The sequence below is a fragment of the Nannobrachium achirus genome (genome assembly GCF_963921795.1).
Source record: "Nannobrachium achirus genome assembly, chromosome: 6".
NCBI lineage: Eukaryota > Metazoa > Chordata > Actinopteri > Myctophiformes > Myctophidae > Nannobrachium > Nannobrachium achirus.
This window is the reverse complement of record NC_137815.1, coordinates 64,206,008-64,220,443: the sequence shown is the minus strand read 5'-3', so window position 1 is coordinate 64,220,443 and position 14,436 is coordinate 64,206,008. Positions and strand designations below refer to the sequence as shown.

The 14,436-nt window shown below is 41.9% G+C and overlaps 1 protein-coding gene across 1 annotated transcript; it reads right to left on the bottom strand.

The window, feature by feature from the left end:
• Positions 1 to 2,150: 2,150 nt before the first annotated feature.
• Positions 2,151 to 13,992, bottom strand: LOC308287245 (dnaJ homolog subfamily C member 11-like; the record flags this gene model as incomplete). The annotated part of the gene is made up of 16 exons (XM_080728361.1): positions 13,898 to 13,992; positions 11,929 to 12,058; positions 10,797 to 10,870; positions 10,171 to 10,272; positions 9,826 to 9,954; positions 8,943 to 9,065; positions 8,221 to 8,294; positions 7,448 to 7,637; positions 6,679 to 6,764; positions 5,900 to 6,016; positions 5,580 to 5,735; positions 4,381 to 4,450; positions 4,142 to 4,199; positions 2,890 to 3,035; positions 2,672 to 2,801; positions 2,151 to 2,179 (listed from the first exon to the last, which is right to left on the bottom strand). The coding sequence occupies exons 1-16, from the start codon at positions 13,970 to 13,972 to the stop codon at positions 2,151 to 2,153; spliced, it is 1,689 nt and encodes a 562-aa protein (XP_080584487.1). The 5' UTR covers positions 13,973 to 13,992.
• Between the last annotated feature and the right edge of the window lie 444 nt (positions 13,993 to 14,436).

Genomic DNA, 14,436 nt, shown 5'->3' with positions numbered 1-14,436 from the left:
CTTGAATCCAGGACTTCAGAACTAATTTAACAGATAGACATCCTTGTAATTAGAACATCCTTGTAATTAAAAAAAAAAGTGCAAAAGAGGGTACATCACAAGTTAAAATCCCAATATTACCTTAAAAAGTGCTTCATAAAATATGCCCAATTGTCTCAATGAACGCGATTCAGATCTGAAAATCATAAGTGAGAAAACCATAAGTGAGTAGACTGCCAAATGTAGACGATCCGTTAAGACGTTTTCAGGGAAAATTAAACCAGGAACAACAAAAGTAAAAAACAAAAGTAAAGGCATGGCACAGCTGTTACGCTACAACTATTTTCGAAGTGATTCAACGACAAATAAATTAACAGATAATGTACACGTACGTAAATAAGTAAAATGCTCCCATTAGGCCTCATGTCCGTTCCAACGAGAGGCCACAGCCAGTCCCAATGATACACTACTTCAACAACATACAGTAAGCCAGGTTTCAATCCTTCACTCAGGGACGTGCTGGCCATTGGGAAAAGCGGGACAACTCCGGAAAGGCCGGTTCATTCACAGCCGGTCCAGGCCGGCCATTAGGAAAAAAAATAAACTGTTTGCACAAAAGTAAAAATTAAACTGTTTGCACAAAAGTAGTGAAAACAGCAGATCTACAAGCACACAACGCCTCGCGGTGCGAGGCGTTGTGTGCTTGTAGATCGGCTGTTTTCACTAGTTTAAATCATTTTTAAAATGATAAATACAAAACAAACGGTTTTGGACATACAAGGTTTCCACCCGACAACGACGGAATATAACTCATGTAATTGGCCCACTGGCTTGTCACTTGTCATGATCTGAAATGGCAAATCTTTGAGTAGCAGCAGCGCTATAGAGAGATCTCTCTCTCTATAGCGCGCAATAAGGGCCTCTACAACTCTTTTTCCCGGACTGAATCAGGGGCCCAGCATGTCCCTGCCTTCACTATAGCTTAGCAAGCTTACATTCTTTCCTGGACATACTGTACACATCTCCAGTGCTGGGTGTCAGTTTGCACTTGCAGACTGGCACCCATGTGAGCAGCAGACGTGTCACTTCAAGGCATCATAAATTAGGTTGAGATCAACTGAAAACATAAAAAAAACATGAGATGCTTTACGGTATGTAGCGTCGGCCAGTGACTCCCAAAACTTTGCATGTCAAGGACCGCCAAATTAATATGGATTTGGCCACAAGCCCCCCATCTAAAAATAGTGTAAAACATATTGAAAATATGTTAAAACCTTTCAAAAGTAATACTTCCTTTTCCCCTCCCCACATTTTCCAGATATTTTTGAAAATAGCTGATCTCAGTCAGAACGTGTTGCAAAAAATAATAAAAAGCCTTCGGCAGATTAGTCTAGCCCAGCTCGGTTGTGATTGTGACCCGAAGTTGTGGGGCACCAATCACTGCCCAGTATGCAAATGTATTTTTTTAAATCCGCCCCATTGCAGATTCCACAGAGATTCCAGACTAATATCTACACAGTGATGTTAGTCTGGCCATGCCAGATTAATGCGTTGTGAGCTTGTACTGTAGATCGGATATTTTCAAATAGATGATGCATCAAGATTTTGCTGGCCATAGCCTCAGTGATTAGCGTGTTCAAGGCATTAACAGTAGTAAGCTAGTTACCACAGTACCTTTCTAACACAACTGGCTCATCACACAGGATAAACATTGCACTTTTCATGTGAGAAGACTATTTCAGAAATAATTTGTTCATACAAAACAAAAAATAAAAAAAACAATAACTTACTGGTAACACTTTTAGCTTATTTTCAGAGGGAGAGTCATCACAATGGGTGTCAGAGAGGAGTCTGTTTGGTTGCGTATAAAGACATTTACTGGTCACATCAGAGCAGCCATGTTGGCTGTAGCGGAGCAGGGGCCACCGCAGGTCCAACCTTCTAGAAAGGCCGGGCGAGGGCTGCCTCCTGTATCGTCTGACCCCAGGGAGGCGGCACACAGGAGAGAGAGAGGAGTAGAGGAACTCCACAACGGATTCACTAAGACCAGGTGGGGGGAAAGTCAAGAGGAGAGGAAGCGCACTTGTGGCGTTTCCCCCTCCATTCCTAATGTTGTGTCCTTCTGTATATACTGTATGTTGTCCTCTGGCGTTCCAATATCGGCGGGGCTCCTACGACGACTCCGAGTCAATTCTGTGCGCTGGGAGAGAGAGAGAGAGAGAGACGGACAAAGATGAAAATTCAAGACCAGATAGAAGGAATGGAGGCAGAAGTAATTCTAGAACTCTAAACATAAACATAACATTCTACAACTAGGGATGGGACGTTAAGCGATATTATAGTTTATCGTAACAAAAAACACAATATATTGCGGAGATTTAAGTTATATCGTCCTCCGTTGTGCACTGGGATCAATTCACCTTTTATTTGCTGAGCTGCATATGTTACCACTTAAACCCTCTGTAATTGGTGTAAGGTACTTATAATATATGTACTTGAAGCGTTGCGACGAGGTGTGAGCTTGCAGATCAGATAATATCGTAAATCGCGATTTCTATCGTCACAATAATTGTGATGTGAAATGTTCATATCGTCCCATCCCTATCTACAGCTAGACTGCAGTTACTTAAACATTGTGATCTGATGACGATGTGGCATTGGGTTCACAACTTCACAGAGGCTGCATACTGACATTGTTTGGGTATCCGTAATGGCTCGATATCTGCTGAGATGACCTGATGCATGACCCCTCTGAACTGGTACAGTAACTTGAGACTCTTTTCCTCTCCTACACATGGGTCATAGAAACCTGGCAACCTCGCCTACAAACAGAGATATAAACCTCAGTTAACACAGCCACATGTTAATGTACGTACACGTGCACATGCGCACAAGCTCACACACACACACCTTGGATGCTTCAGCGAGGATGAGTTTGGAGTCCTTGACCAGGCACTGCAGAGGAACGGTGACATCAATGACCTGGGATTTCTCCTGCTTCTGAGTGGTGGTGTCTGTCACAAACTTACCATACCAGGCATTCAGGATAATCAGTCCTAAAAAAGGCACAAAGTTACATATTCACAGACAGATATATATGTGTTTTTTTATTATTTTTTGGGGGCTTTTATGCCTTTATTGATAGGACAGTAGACCAGTGCTGTGTTCTACCTGTCATGCGGGTATACAGAGTATGCTGTGAAGACATTTTATTTAAAAAGCGGATGCCCTCGTGAACCTTTCAAAGTAGCGTATCTGATAGGCATTATGCACTGCCATATGCCCTGGCCACACGAATAGCCACGGATCATAGATTATAGTATGCCCTCCAAAAAAGTCTAGAACACACCACTGCAGTAGACTGAATGGAAATGGGGAGAGAGATGGGGAGTGACATGCAGCAAAGGTCGTCGGGATCGGGACTCGAACCCACGACACGCTGTCAGGCATCAGAGCCCATGTGGTATGCGCCTGGACCTCTAGGCCAGCGGGCGCCCTCACAGACAGATCTTGATAAAATGTGCGTGTGTGTGTGTGTGTCTGTGTGTTCAACACTGTCAAAGTGACATGTAGTGAGATTGTAGATGGGATACTTTTGCTACAATGAGGTTCATTCTGTTTCAACAGTTCTGAGTTCCCCAACCGGAGTCTTGTTCACTCACTAGGGCATTCACGAATAGTGATTTTTAGTATTCGAATTATTCGACCTCAAAGTATTCGAATAGTCGAATATTCGACAGGACTGGCCAAACTGTCAAATATTAATTAAGTAAGCAAGAGGCGAACATTGTGAAAATAGCCGATCTACATGCTCACAACGCCTCGCAACGCGAGGCGTTGTGAGCATGTAGATCTGCTATTTTCACAATATTTATCTGCAGAACCGAGTCACATTAAATGTAATACCTACAATTCCAAGTGCTTGTCAGGGTGGGGGTCCCCAGCTCAAATATGTTTATTTTGGGGGTCACGGCCTAAAAAGGTTTGAGAACCCCTGGTATAGAGCATTAACAACTCATTCTTATGACTTCCTATCTAGCCAGGTTTTATAAACTATATATTTTTTAAAGAGAGAAAAAGAAAAACGAATATTCGACTTTGGTGAACAACGTCGAATAGTGACTTTGATATTCGAATATTTGGTGAATGCCCTATCACTCACCCATCTTTGACTCTTCGCCCTCTATGACCCTCCTCACAGACTCTTGCATCAGTAGAACCTGACAAACACAAAGGAGATGGGAATGAGAAGATGAGAAGAGCTCTCCTCTGTGTGTGTGTGTGTGTGTGTGTGTGTGTGTGTGTGTGTGTGTGTGTGTGTGTGTGTGTGTGTGTGTGTGTGTGTGTGTGTGTGAGAGTGTGAGAGAGAGAGGGAGAGAGAGAGAGAGAGAGAGAACTCACAGCTGATTCAGCTTCTGCTTTCTTCTTGGCGATATCTGTGGCTGAATTAATTCGCTGTAGCTCCAACTCCCTGAGGAATACAGACATTATTATAAATACTGTTACAGGCAGGCGTATTTTCCGGTATCCTTTACTTTCTCTTATTTTCTGTTTTATTTTGGAGTGGTTGATGTGTTGTAGACGCAAGGACGGTAAATGTTTGGATTACACTGGGTGTTTTGTTTTGAATTGACTAGACTACTACTGTAGTCATGTTATGCTTATACTGTACTTACAGTATATAGTAGGTTTGTACTTTGCCTGTGGTTCAACTCCCTTTGCATTTCACTTTGTGATGTCCAGTTATATTTTCAAATCACTTAATCACATCGCTTATTGAATAACTGAGTTTAAAAGGCCTTTGGACAGCGTTTTAGATGTCTGCAGTTCAGGTCTATATACTGTACATCAACAATGAGTTGAACATTAATAGTTATGGCCTGTCCTTTCGTAACATTAATTAATAGCAGTAATAACATAATGAACACTTGAAAACACTTACCGGTAATAATAATGATTTAGTTGCGGCCATTAACAGCCATCTCATTGCTATGCTATTAATCGCTCCCTCCATTCTATTACTGGTGCCCATTCAGCACTCTTTGAGAAATTATGGTTAGGGAAAAATAAGTGGATCAGGCATTGCTTGTGGGGGGGGGGGGGGTGAGTGTTTCCGGCCATCAGACTGAGTGGATTACACTACTCATCAGATCAGATTGAGTGGATTACTTCACTGACTTTCTGATATTGTCAAATGAAGAAATGTTAATTATTGTAACATTTTGTGTAAGTCAACAGAGCCGCATGCTAAGTAGGAAGCAGTTATTTTGAAGAACCCCCAAACTATTACATTAACCCTAGTCTCTCAAGAACAGACTAACTGAGCTCCAGTTACAACTGAGCTCCAGTTAAAAGTGAAAAGGACCTTTTCTTTGATGACGGCTAGTCAGATTGCATTAACCCTAACACTAAATAATCCCAAATCAGAAAAGGAATACATTAATGTAGAAGTGGGGAGTGATTAAGGTTATGAGATGTACTGACTGTTGTTTCTCTGTGCGTGCATGCGTGCGTGCGTGGTGATAATGGAGATTTACTGTCTGTTGTTTCTCTCTGTGTGTGCGTGTGCGTGCGTGCGGTGATAAAGGAGATGTACTGACTGTTGTTTCTGTGCTTGTGTGTATGGGATGATGACGAATCTGTGGACGGCCATGTAGAGCAGCAGGGGGCCCACGGTGGCATAGAACACTGCACTGGGCAGCAGCTGGTCCGTCAGGTGGATGGGGAAGAGGTATGTCTGATTGGCTCGTGCCAACCTGTAGTAACACACACACACACACACAAATTAGGGCAGGGGTCTTCAACGTTTTCAGGCCAAGGACCCCTTAGTTGAGAGTTATATGAAGCACAACCTTTTCATAGATTCCATATAGTTTCATCGTTTGACAGCACAATCATAATGCTCTGCGTTGTTGAATACCTGATCTTAAGGGTCACTCCCTGAGGGACTCCTACGCTGACAGTGGCTGACAGAACGCTGTGGCGACTGATCTTCCGCTCGGCACCGTATTCCACCACCGTACCGAACCAGCCTGTCCTATGAACCCACGGCAAGAGGGAGACCGTTAATAACACTGGGAGGGAACGAGGCATTGCGTTACAGAATGAAATTAAATGGAGAGGACGAACAGGAATTACAGCACAGCTTCATTTGAAGCAGGGTTTCAGAGCGATCTAAATCCAAATCTCACATCCCACACTACAGACCCAGAAGCAGTATAAACACTTCAAGTCCCCTACTATGAATGGAAGGCTCCACCATATAGGTAAAGACATAATTGTAATGAAGGAAATTCAGTTGCCGAATTACCTTATTTAATCAATTTGTCACATTAAATGTGTGTGTCAGCCAAAAAGAATAATTACACTCAATACCAGCTGAGAAGAAACAAAAGGACATTGGCTCCTAGCGGCAGAGGGTAGAATATCTGTAATTTTTAAATCTGCACAATCTGGCGTGTGTTGCTGATTCAGCGATGCAGAAAACAATGAAGACGTTGAGATAAGGTTGAAAAACAGCGTAGCATTCTATTAATAGGGAAATCAAAGTAGTTAGGCCAAGCTCATTATGTCCAATTGCTAGACTACAGGATTTACTTAGTCATGGTCCTGTTGTACTTCTGTCATACTAGAGAGAAGCAGAAGACAGACAGACAGACAGACAGACAGACAGACAGACAGACAGACAGACAGACATACTTGACAGATCCTTTGACCTTGGTCTGGTCATCATCCTGGAACTTGTACTGGTAGCTCATCATCAGGTAGGAGTGAGGTACGCCCAGCTGGAAGGAGACAGGACAACAAAAGAAACGCTTCATTAAAAGCACAGAGATATGAAAAGGGCAAAATCTCTGTTTCTAACCGCTTCGCTCAACTAACTCTGATTCAGAGTTGGTGAAACAGATTAGGATTTGATGAGCTATGAGTCTAACAAATCCCCCCAAACCTGCTCCACATTTTAATTTGAATTCATCTCTGTTTTCTTTTGGCACCAAATACACCAAAAGCTGTACAGAGTACAGTATGTAGTTTGGCTCACTGTCATCGTGTGCGAGTGTGTGTAGGGCTGTCACGATTATGACATTTTACATGACGATTAATTGTCACTCAAATAATTGCGATTAACGATTTAATTGTGTTTCTGTCGTTGACAATTACATTTCCGTTTGGCTTTTAGGCTTTGAAGTTGCACATGGTAGATATGACACATAACCTACAGTAAATATACAAAGAAATTACTGACATATTTGACAACGTTATACTTAAGAAAGAACATTGATAGTGGAAATAGCCGATCTATCTGCTATTTCTACTATTTTTGACTTTTTAAAAAATATATATGAACCCTTTTTCAACATGGAAACGATTATGAAGATTATGAAAAATAATCGCGATTACCGGTATGTCAAATAATTGCGATTAGACGATTATGTAATAATTGTGACAGCCCTATGTGTGTGCGTACCTGCAGGGCCAGGGTGAAGTGACTGGTCTTGGTGTCTCGGACCACGCTGGTGGTCATGGCGCTGTTGGGTCCCCAGCGGTACTGCAGATAGCCCATGGTGTTCTGGTCCAGGTGGCGAGCCGTCATCAGGGAACAGCTGGGACGTAAACCACGAGGCGAGAACTGCATGCCACACTGAGCTGTCACAAAACTACACAACATGACAGAGAGAGAGAGGAAGAGGGAGAGACAGAAAGGAGGCAGAAGTGGCAGACTATATTACAGTTCTATACCAAGTGTTAGATGATAGTAGGGCTGTCACGATTATGACATTTTACATGACGATTAATTGTCACTCAAATACTTGCGATTAGCGATTTAATTGAGTTTTTGTTGTTGACAATCACATTTCTGTTTGGCTTTTAGGCTTTGAAGTTGCACATGGTAGATATGACACATAACCTAAATATACAAAGAAATTACTGACATATTTGACAACTTTATACATGAAAAATAACATTGATAGTGGAAATATATATATAATACAAGCTCACAACACGCCGTGATGCGACGCGTTGTGAGCTTGTAGATCTGCTATTTCCACTATTTTTTACTTTAAAAAAATATATGAACATTTTTCAAAATGGAAACGATTATGACGATTATGAAAAATAATCACGATTATGTCAAATAATTGCGTTTAGACGATTATGTAATAATTGTGACAGCCCTAGATGATACAGTTTGATTCAATACAAAATTATATTACTTTCTGATTCTAAGCTGGGACTTACCACCGAGGCGTCATGTTGCGAAATACCTTCAACCCAAACAGCGGTCCTAGTATGTCTCCTGCACCAAACTCCAGCTACACACGCGCGCACACACACGCACGCACGCACACACACGCACACACACGCATTTTTATCCATAAAAGAATGACCTCCATGTATATAAAAGTAACAATGATGTTAGTCTGACTATGCTCTCTGACTAATGAGTGTAGCATATGGAACACAAGATGGCGCCATTTACACAATACCTAGAGCTGGAAAGCCCACATGAATGAAAGGGTCCAGCAGGGAGAGTATTTTTTGCAGGTCTTTCAGTCCGAGTGTATCAAAAAAGCAACTGGGTTAAGCACCGTTGGTCCAACCAGTTCAACATTCACCAGGTTAGCATTCACCAGCGTTAGTTTTACTGAGGTTACTCAGGTTAGGGTTAGGGTTAAGGTTAGGTTTAGGTGTATCTCCGTCCCCCCGACTTTCGGCACCTCCGCGCAGCCAATCACAAGCTTCCGCTGCCTTAACCCAGTTGCTTTTTTGATACACTCGGATTGAACCACCTGCAAAAAACACTCTCCCGGGTTCAGCTAGCTCTGGTCCCTAATGCTACAGACCAAAGCTACTGTAGGGTCCTGCTACATACAGTATGTAGAGTGAATACAGTGGCTCTATTCGGCAGTATTTTGTGTGTGCGTGTGTGCGTGTGTGTGTGTGTGTGTGTGCGTACCTACCTCTCCCCAGCCCTTGGCTGATGTAACCCTGCGTACAGTCATGTTGATGTTGCCTCCTCCGTTCCCATTGTGAGTGGAAAGAGAACCTGCCAGCACCGCTGTGTCTGTGTTTGTCAATGGAGCCTGAAAGAACACAGGATCTCAAGCTTTAGTACCTTTTAAAAGCCTCCGGGACTTCCGGGTGCAGGGCGTGCAGGTCAAACTTGTAGAATGAATAAATACCAAACAAAATGGTATCTATTCCTTGTACAATTAATATACCGGTAGTAGAACAGTGGTTCTCAACATTTTCAGGCCGCGAACCCCCAAAATAATCATATTTTAACATGGGACCCCCCCACCCTGACGAACACTAAGAGTTGAGGCATTACATCTTGGTATAACACGGTTCTATTGTGAAAATAGCAGATCTACACGCTTGTGAGCGTGTAGATTGTCTATTTTCACAATATCAGCCTCTAATATTTGACAATTTGGCCACGGTCTATTTTCACAATATCAGCCTCTAATATTTGACAATTTGGCCACGGCCTATTTTCACGATATCAGCCTCTAATATTTGACAATTTGGCCACGGCCTATTTTCACAATATCAGCCTCTAATATTTGACAATTTGGCCACGGTTTAATTTGTCATTTTAGAGTAGAGTAAAGTACTTAAATTGTCACTTTAGAAATGTGTAGATGCCCTCTATACACTCAAACTTTATGTCGGTTTGTTTACTGTTGAGTGAGAAAACAATGCTGCACATTAAGCTAATCATCTGGGGACCCCCCAAAATAATTTGGTGACCCCCCTGGGGATCCCGACCCACAGGTTGAGAACCACTGTAGTAGAAAACTAAATACTGCATACAGGGTCTGTGTTAGTGTGTATGTGTACCTCTATGGACTGGGAGATGTGCATCTTGTTGATCTCAATATGAGGGAAGCCTCCTCCTGGCATCTCCTCAAAGTCCTCTTCATAACGATCAAACAGGTCGGTCGCATCGATGCCCACACTTATGGTTCCCTGGACACAGGGTAGAGGGTTGTTAAAATGAGTAAAACTATAATAACTATGACATTATAGCTTCAAAGTGGTAACACTGCTGTACTACTGTAGTTACAAAGCATTTTATTAGTAACAGGATCGAAGGATTCAGGGGTAAGGTTGGAGAACAACAGAGAGAGAGAGGGTAGAGTGAATACAGTGGCTCTATTCGCGTGCGTGCGTGCGTGTGCGCACCTTAGGGTTAGTCCTTTGCTGTAGTCTCCTCTCTTCTCGTTCTCTCTCCAGTCTTTGGTACTCGTCGCGGATTTCAGCCGGAGTTCTCTTCCTCTCCACCACCTACGGTATGCAGTGAACAATTTACAATTACAACTTGGCAGGCGCACTTACAAAGTGCAAGATCAGTGTCAGTTGAAGGCCAGTCACCAAACAAGCATCTGTCGACAAGCAAACAGTATAGTATAGGCTTACAGTATGTCTATATAAATAACATACATGTGAACACGTAACCAACATACATCTGCACAGTATAACAGGTTTCTATCGAGATAGGCAACACACAGTAATACAAGGAATGAGGACTGGTAGGGGGTGAGGTAGAATCTGAAGAGGTGAGTTTTCAGACAATGGCAGAACATTTGGAGTGAGTCTGCAGTCCTCCTGACTGAGGCGGGGAGGTCATTCCACAGCTTGGGTGCCAGGAGGGAGAAGTGCAATGGGGAAATAGCCAGGGCATCATTGGGAAGGGAGGAACAAACTAGGCTACCTGTGTTTGCTGATCTAAGTGTGCAGGAATGGGTAGGGAGGATGGGAACAGCATCACATGGGATGGGGATGAAGTGACTGGAGACTGCTAGACGTACCTCCCAGCCCTCCACCTCCAGCCCTTTCTTCCCGAAGAGGTCATAGATGGCCCTGGACTGAGGATCGGTCAATACTGGAAGGAAGGAAGGACGGAAGAGAAAGGTAGTTTTTATGCATGTATGTATATAATATAATTCATGTATGTGTATAATTGTATACACACATACTGTATATACATGTATAATTGTACATGGCGATCTGGGCAAAATCAAACACCACAATATTTTTTACCTATATATTCTATATAGGTGCTTTCAAAAAGTATTTACACTATGACATTTCAGATAAATAATCAGTAATGCCTATATAATAACTAAGCGGGTAAAGGGAAATAATATAACAGCTAATGCAATATATTCCGATGTCACACTTGTCACCCTGGATAAGAGCGTCATAAATTTTAATCTAGTCCCATATCACAATATCGATATAATATTGATATATGGATGTAAAAATGTAGTCAGGGTTCCCACACATTTTTACCAATTAATTTCCAAAACTTTTCCAAAACCTTTCCAGAATATTTAACCCAATTTCCAGGACTATATAACAATAATTCAGCTCAATAACAAGTCGCTTACTCCTATGCGCAATGCCTAAAGACAGGTAGTGTATGCCAGTGGTTCTCAACCTTTTCAGGCTGTGACCCCCAAAATAATCATATTTGAACTGGGGACCCCCCACCCTGACGAGCACTAAGAGTTGACGAATTTTGTATAACACATTTCTATTGTGAAAATAGCAGATCTACATGCTCACAACGCCTCGCGTTGCGAGGCGTTGTGAGCATGTAAATCGGCTATTTTCACAATTTCTGCCTCTAATATTTGACAATTTGGCCCATGTTTAATTTGTCATTTCAGAGGTATTAACAAAATCAATAACCAAAGACAATGCATAGCTATTTCTTCCAGGACCTTCCAGGACCCTTGATAAATTCCAAAACCTTTCCAGTACTGGAAAAATATTTTTCAGATTTCAAAACATTTCCAGGAATTTCATGACGTGGGAACCCTGTGGATAAGAGCGTCATCTAGTCTCATATCACAATATCAATATAATATTGATATATTGCGGGGCCCTATATGTACGTATATGGATGTAAAAATGTACTGTATGTGCATACCATACCTTCATAAGCCTGGTGCACCTGGTTGAAGAGCTGTTCTGCCTGTCCTTTAAGCTCTGGGTCTCGATGTTTGTCAGGGTGGTAGAGCATGCAGAGCCTCCGGTAGGAAGCCTTCAGCTCATCCTGAGTGGCCTGTCACATTAATATAAGGAAGAAGCATTTAAATCACTGTTTCCCAAACACTGAGTCGGGACCCATTTGTGGGTCACGGACACATTTGTATTGTTTTTAATCATTATTATTTCAAAACATAATAAAAAAATGTAATAAAAAAACATTCCCCAAAAAGCTAAGATTTTCATGAATGAAAAAAAGGGTAATTTCATTCATAAATAAAATAAAAATCAAAGGAATTCCATACATCTAAGATGTAGTGAAAATATCCAATCTACAAGCTCACAACGCAGCACAAAGCAACACGTTGTGAGCTTGTAGATCTGCTGTTTTCAGTAGTTTGGGTAAATGTCTGATCTCTCTTTTGGGTCGTGAGCTAAAAAGTTTGGGAAAGACTGACCAGAAAGTGCTTCAGCTACATAATCACAAAATCCCAAATTGTATTGGCTGAACATAGCCGCAAATTGCAACACTAGATTTTTTTATAATCGGATGAATCTAGGGAGCCATAGGCAGTTTTTTGCTTTCTGATTGTATTAAACGAGGTCAAACTCACCAATATTGGGGCTGTATGGAAAGTTTGGAATTTACTCTTGCTATCTGCAAAGTGTTTGTTTCAGAAAAATCCACCATAGACATGTTATGACTTATGAGCCAGTTTCTATCAAGAAATTTGGTTCAGGTGATTATTTTTTCTAAGTCCTGGAGTTTGGAAGCGCTCGTGGAAAATCGCTCAACAGTCCTGTGATCACCTGGTTCTAAATGTCACATAATGCAGGAGGCAGCGGTACGTTACATTATAGAAGACGAGCGCTTCCGAAGTTCAACACTTAGAAAATAAACCATGTCTGCTCGGATATCTTGACAGAAAATAAATCATAACATGTTTACGGTGGATTTTTATGAAACAAACACTTTGCAGATAGCACAAGTAAATTCCAAGCTTTCCATAGAGCCGCAATATTGGTGAGTTTGATGCCGTTTAATACAATCAGATAGCAAAAAACTGTTTTGATGCATTGGCTGCCTATGGGAGGTATTGCAACCCTAGATTCATCCGATTATAAAAAAAAATCTAGTGTTGCAATTTGCAGCTAGGCTGAACACCACTGTTGCAGTTAGTTCCCCTCTTCTTTGTCCTGTCTCATTTTCTTGTGTCCTTTCCTACAACACAGTGTCTCTCTACACTGTGTTGTAGGAAAGGAAAAGAACCGTGACAATTGCACTAACAATATTACTGGATCCTTGCTTCAAGCCATGTAAACTCTCTGGTTGCATCAGATCTGGCATTTCTCAAAATGAGGCAATGCCTTAAGGCTTAGTAAGTGCACTTAAGCAAACATAACGGATAAGATGAAACTAAACATAGGCTAAAGCATCTAGGGTCACACACTGCAATAAAGTGGATCATGCATAGTCAATGTGAAGGCTGGGTTGACCTCAGGATAAATGGTTCAGGGTTGGTCAAGCACAACCAACTAAAAACCTCTCAGGTCAACAACAACACTGCACAGTGTAAAATGTACACTGTGCAGTGTTGTTCACATGATTTAAATTACACTGTAAATCATGTGAATCCTCCCAATATCGACTGAATAACTGAATCACTGATGATGCTGATATGAAAGAACACTGGGTGCAAGCTAGCTATAATCCCTTTAGTACTGTATGAACCACTCTCATCCCATGGCAGGAGAGATCATTATTCAACAGTGAATGATGCGCCCGGTCTCGGCCATTCCCGGTGACCGATTCCCCAACGCAATATATGAATATCCGTATCTCAGCAAAGCCATTTGCAAGAGCTAAAGGGTCCGTTTCCAGTCTAATCCAATGCAAACAGAGAAGAATCCATACCTCTCTTCTGACATTGAGCAGAGAATAGTAATCTTGATTATCCACCTCAGTATCATCTTCTAAGGACGCCGCCATGTTTGCCTACAAGGTGTTCCGCCCACTTCTCCAGAGATCTGCGACCCTGGTTGGTTCGGCGCTTGTCCAATGGAAAAGGAAGATGCTATGACTGGCTGTGTGTGGAATCATTGGAATGTCATCATTGATGTCACAGCCATTCTAGGGCTAGGAAAATGATATTTGAATTTTGACCATAACGGACAGACAAGTGGCCTTCAGTTCAAACAGTCGTGTGTGTTCTTCAAAGATGTATTTTGATTGATTGAAGAGTGAAGACTATTACCACTAGACTAGACGGTTTGCTTTAATAGGAAAATGTACAGGACAGTACAGTTCACTACTAGAACACAAGATGGCGCTGTTTACACAGTATCTAAAGCTGGAAAGCCCACTCAGCCAGTGGGACGGTCCTGTTATGTAGAGTCAGAGTGAGTACCAATTTTTATCAAGTATTTTTATGGAGCTATATGAACAAAATATGT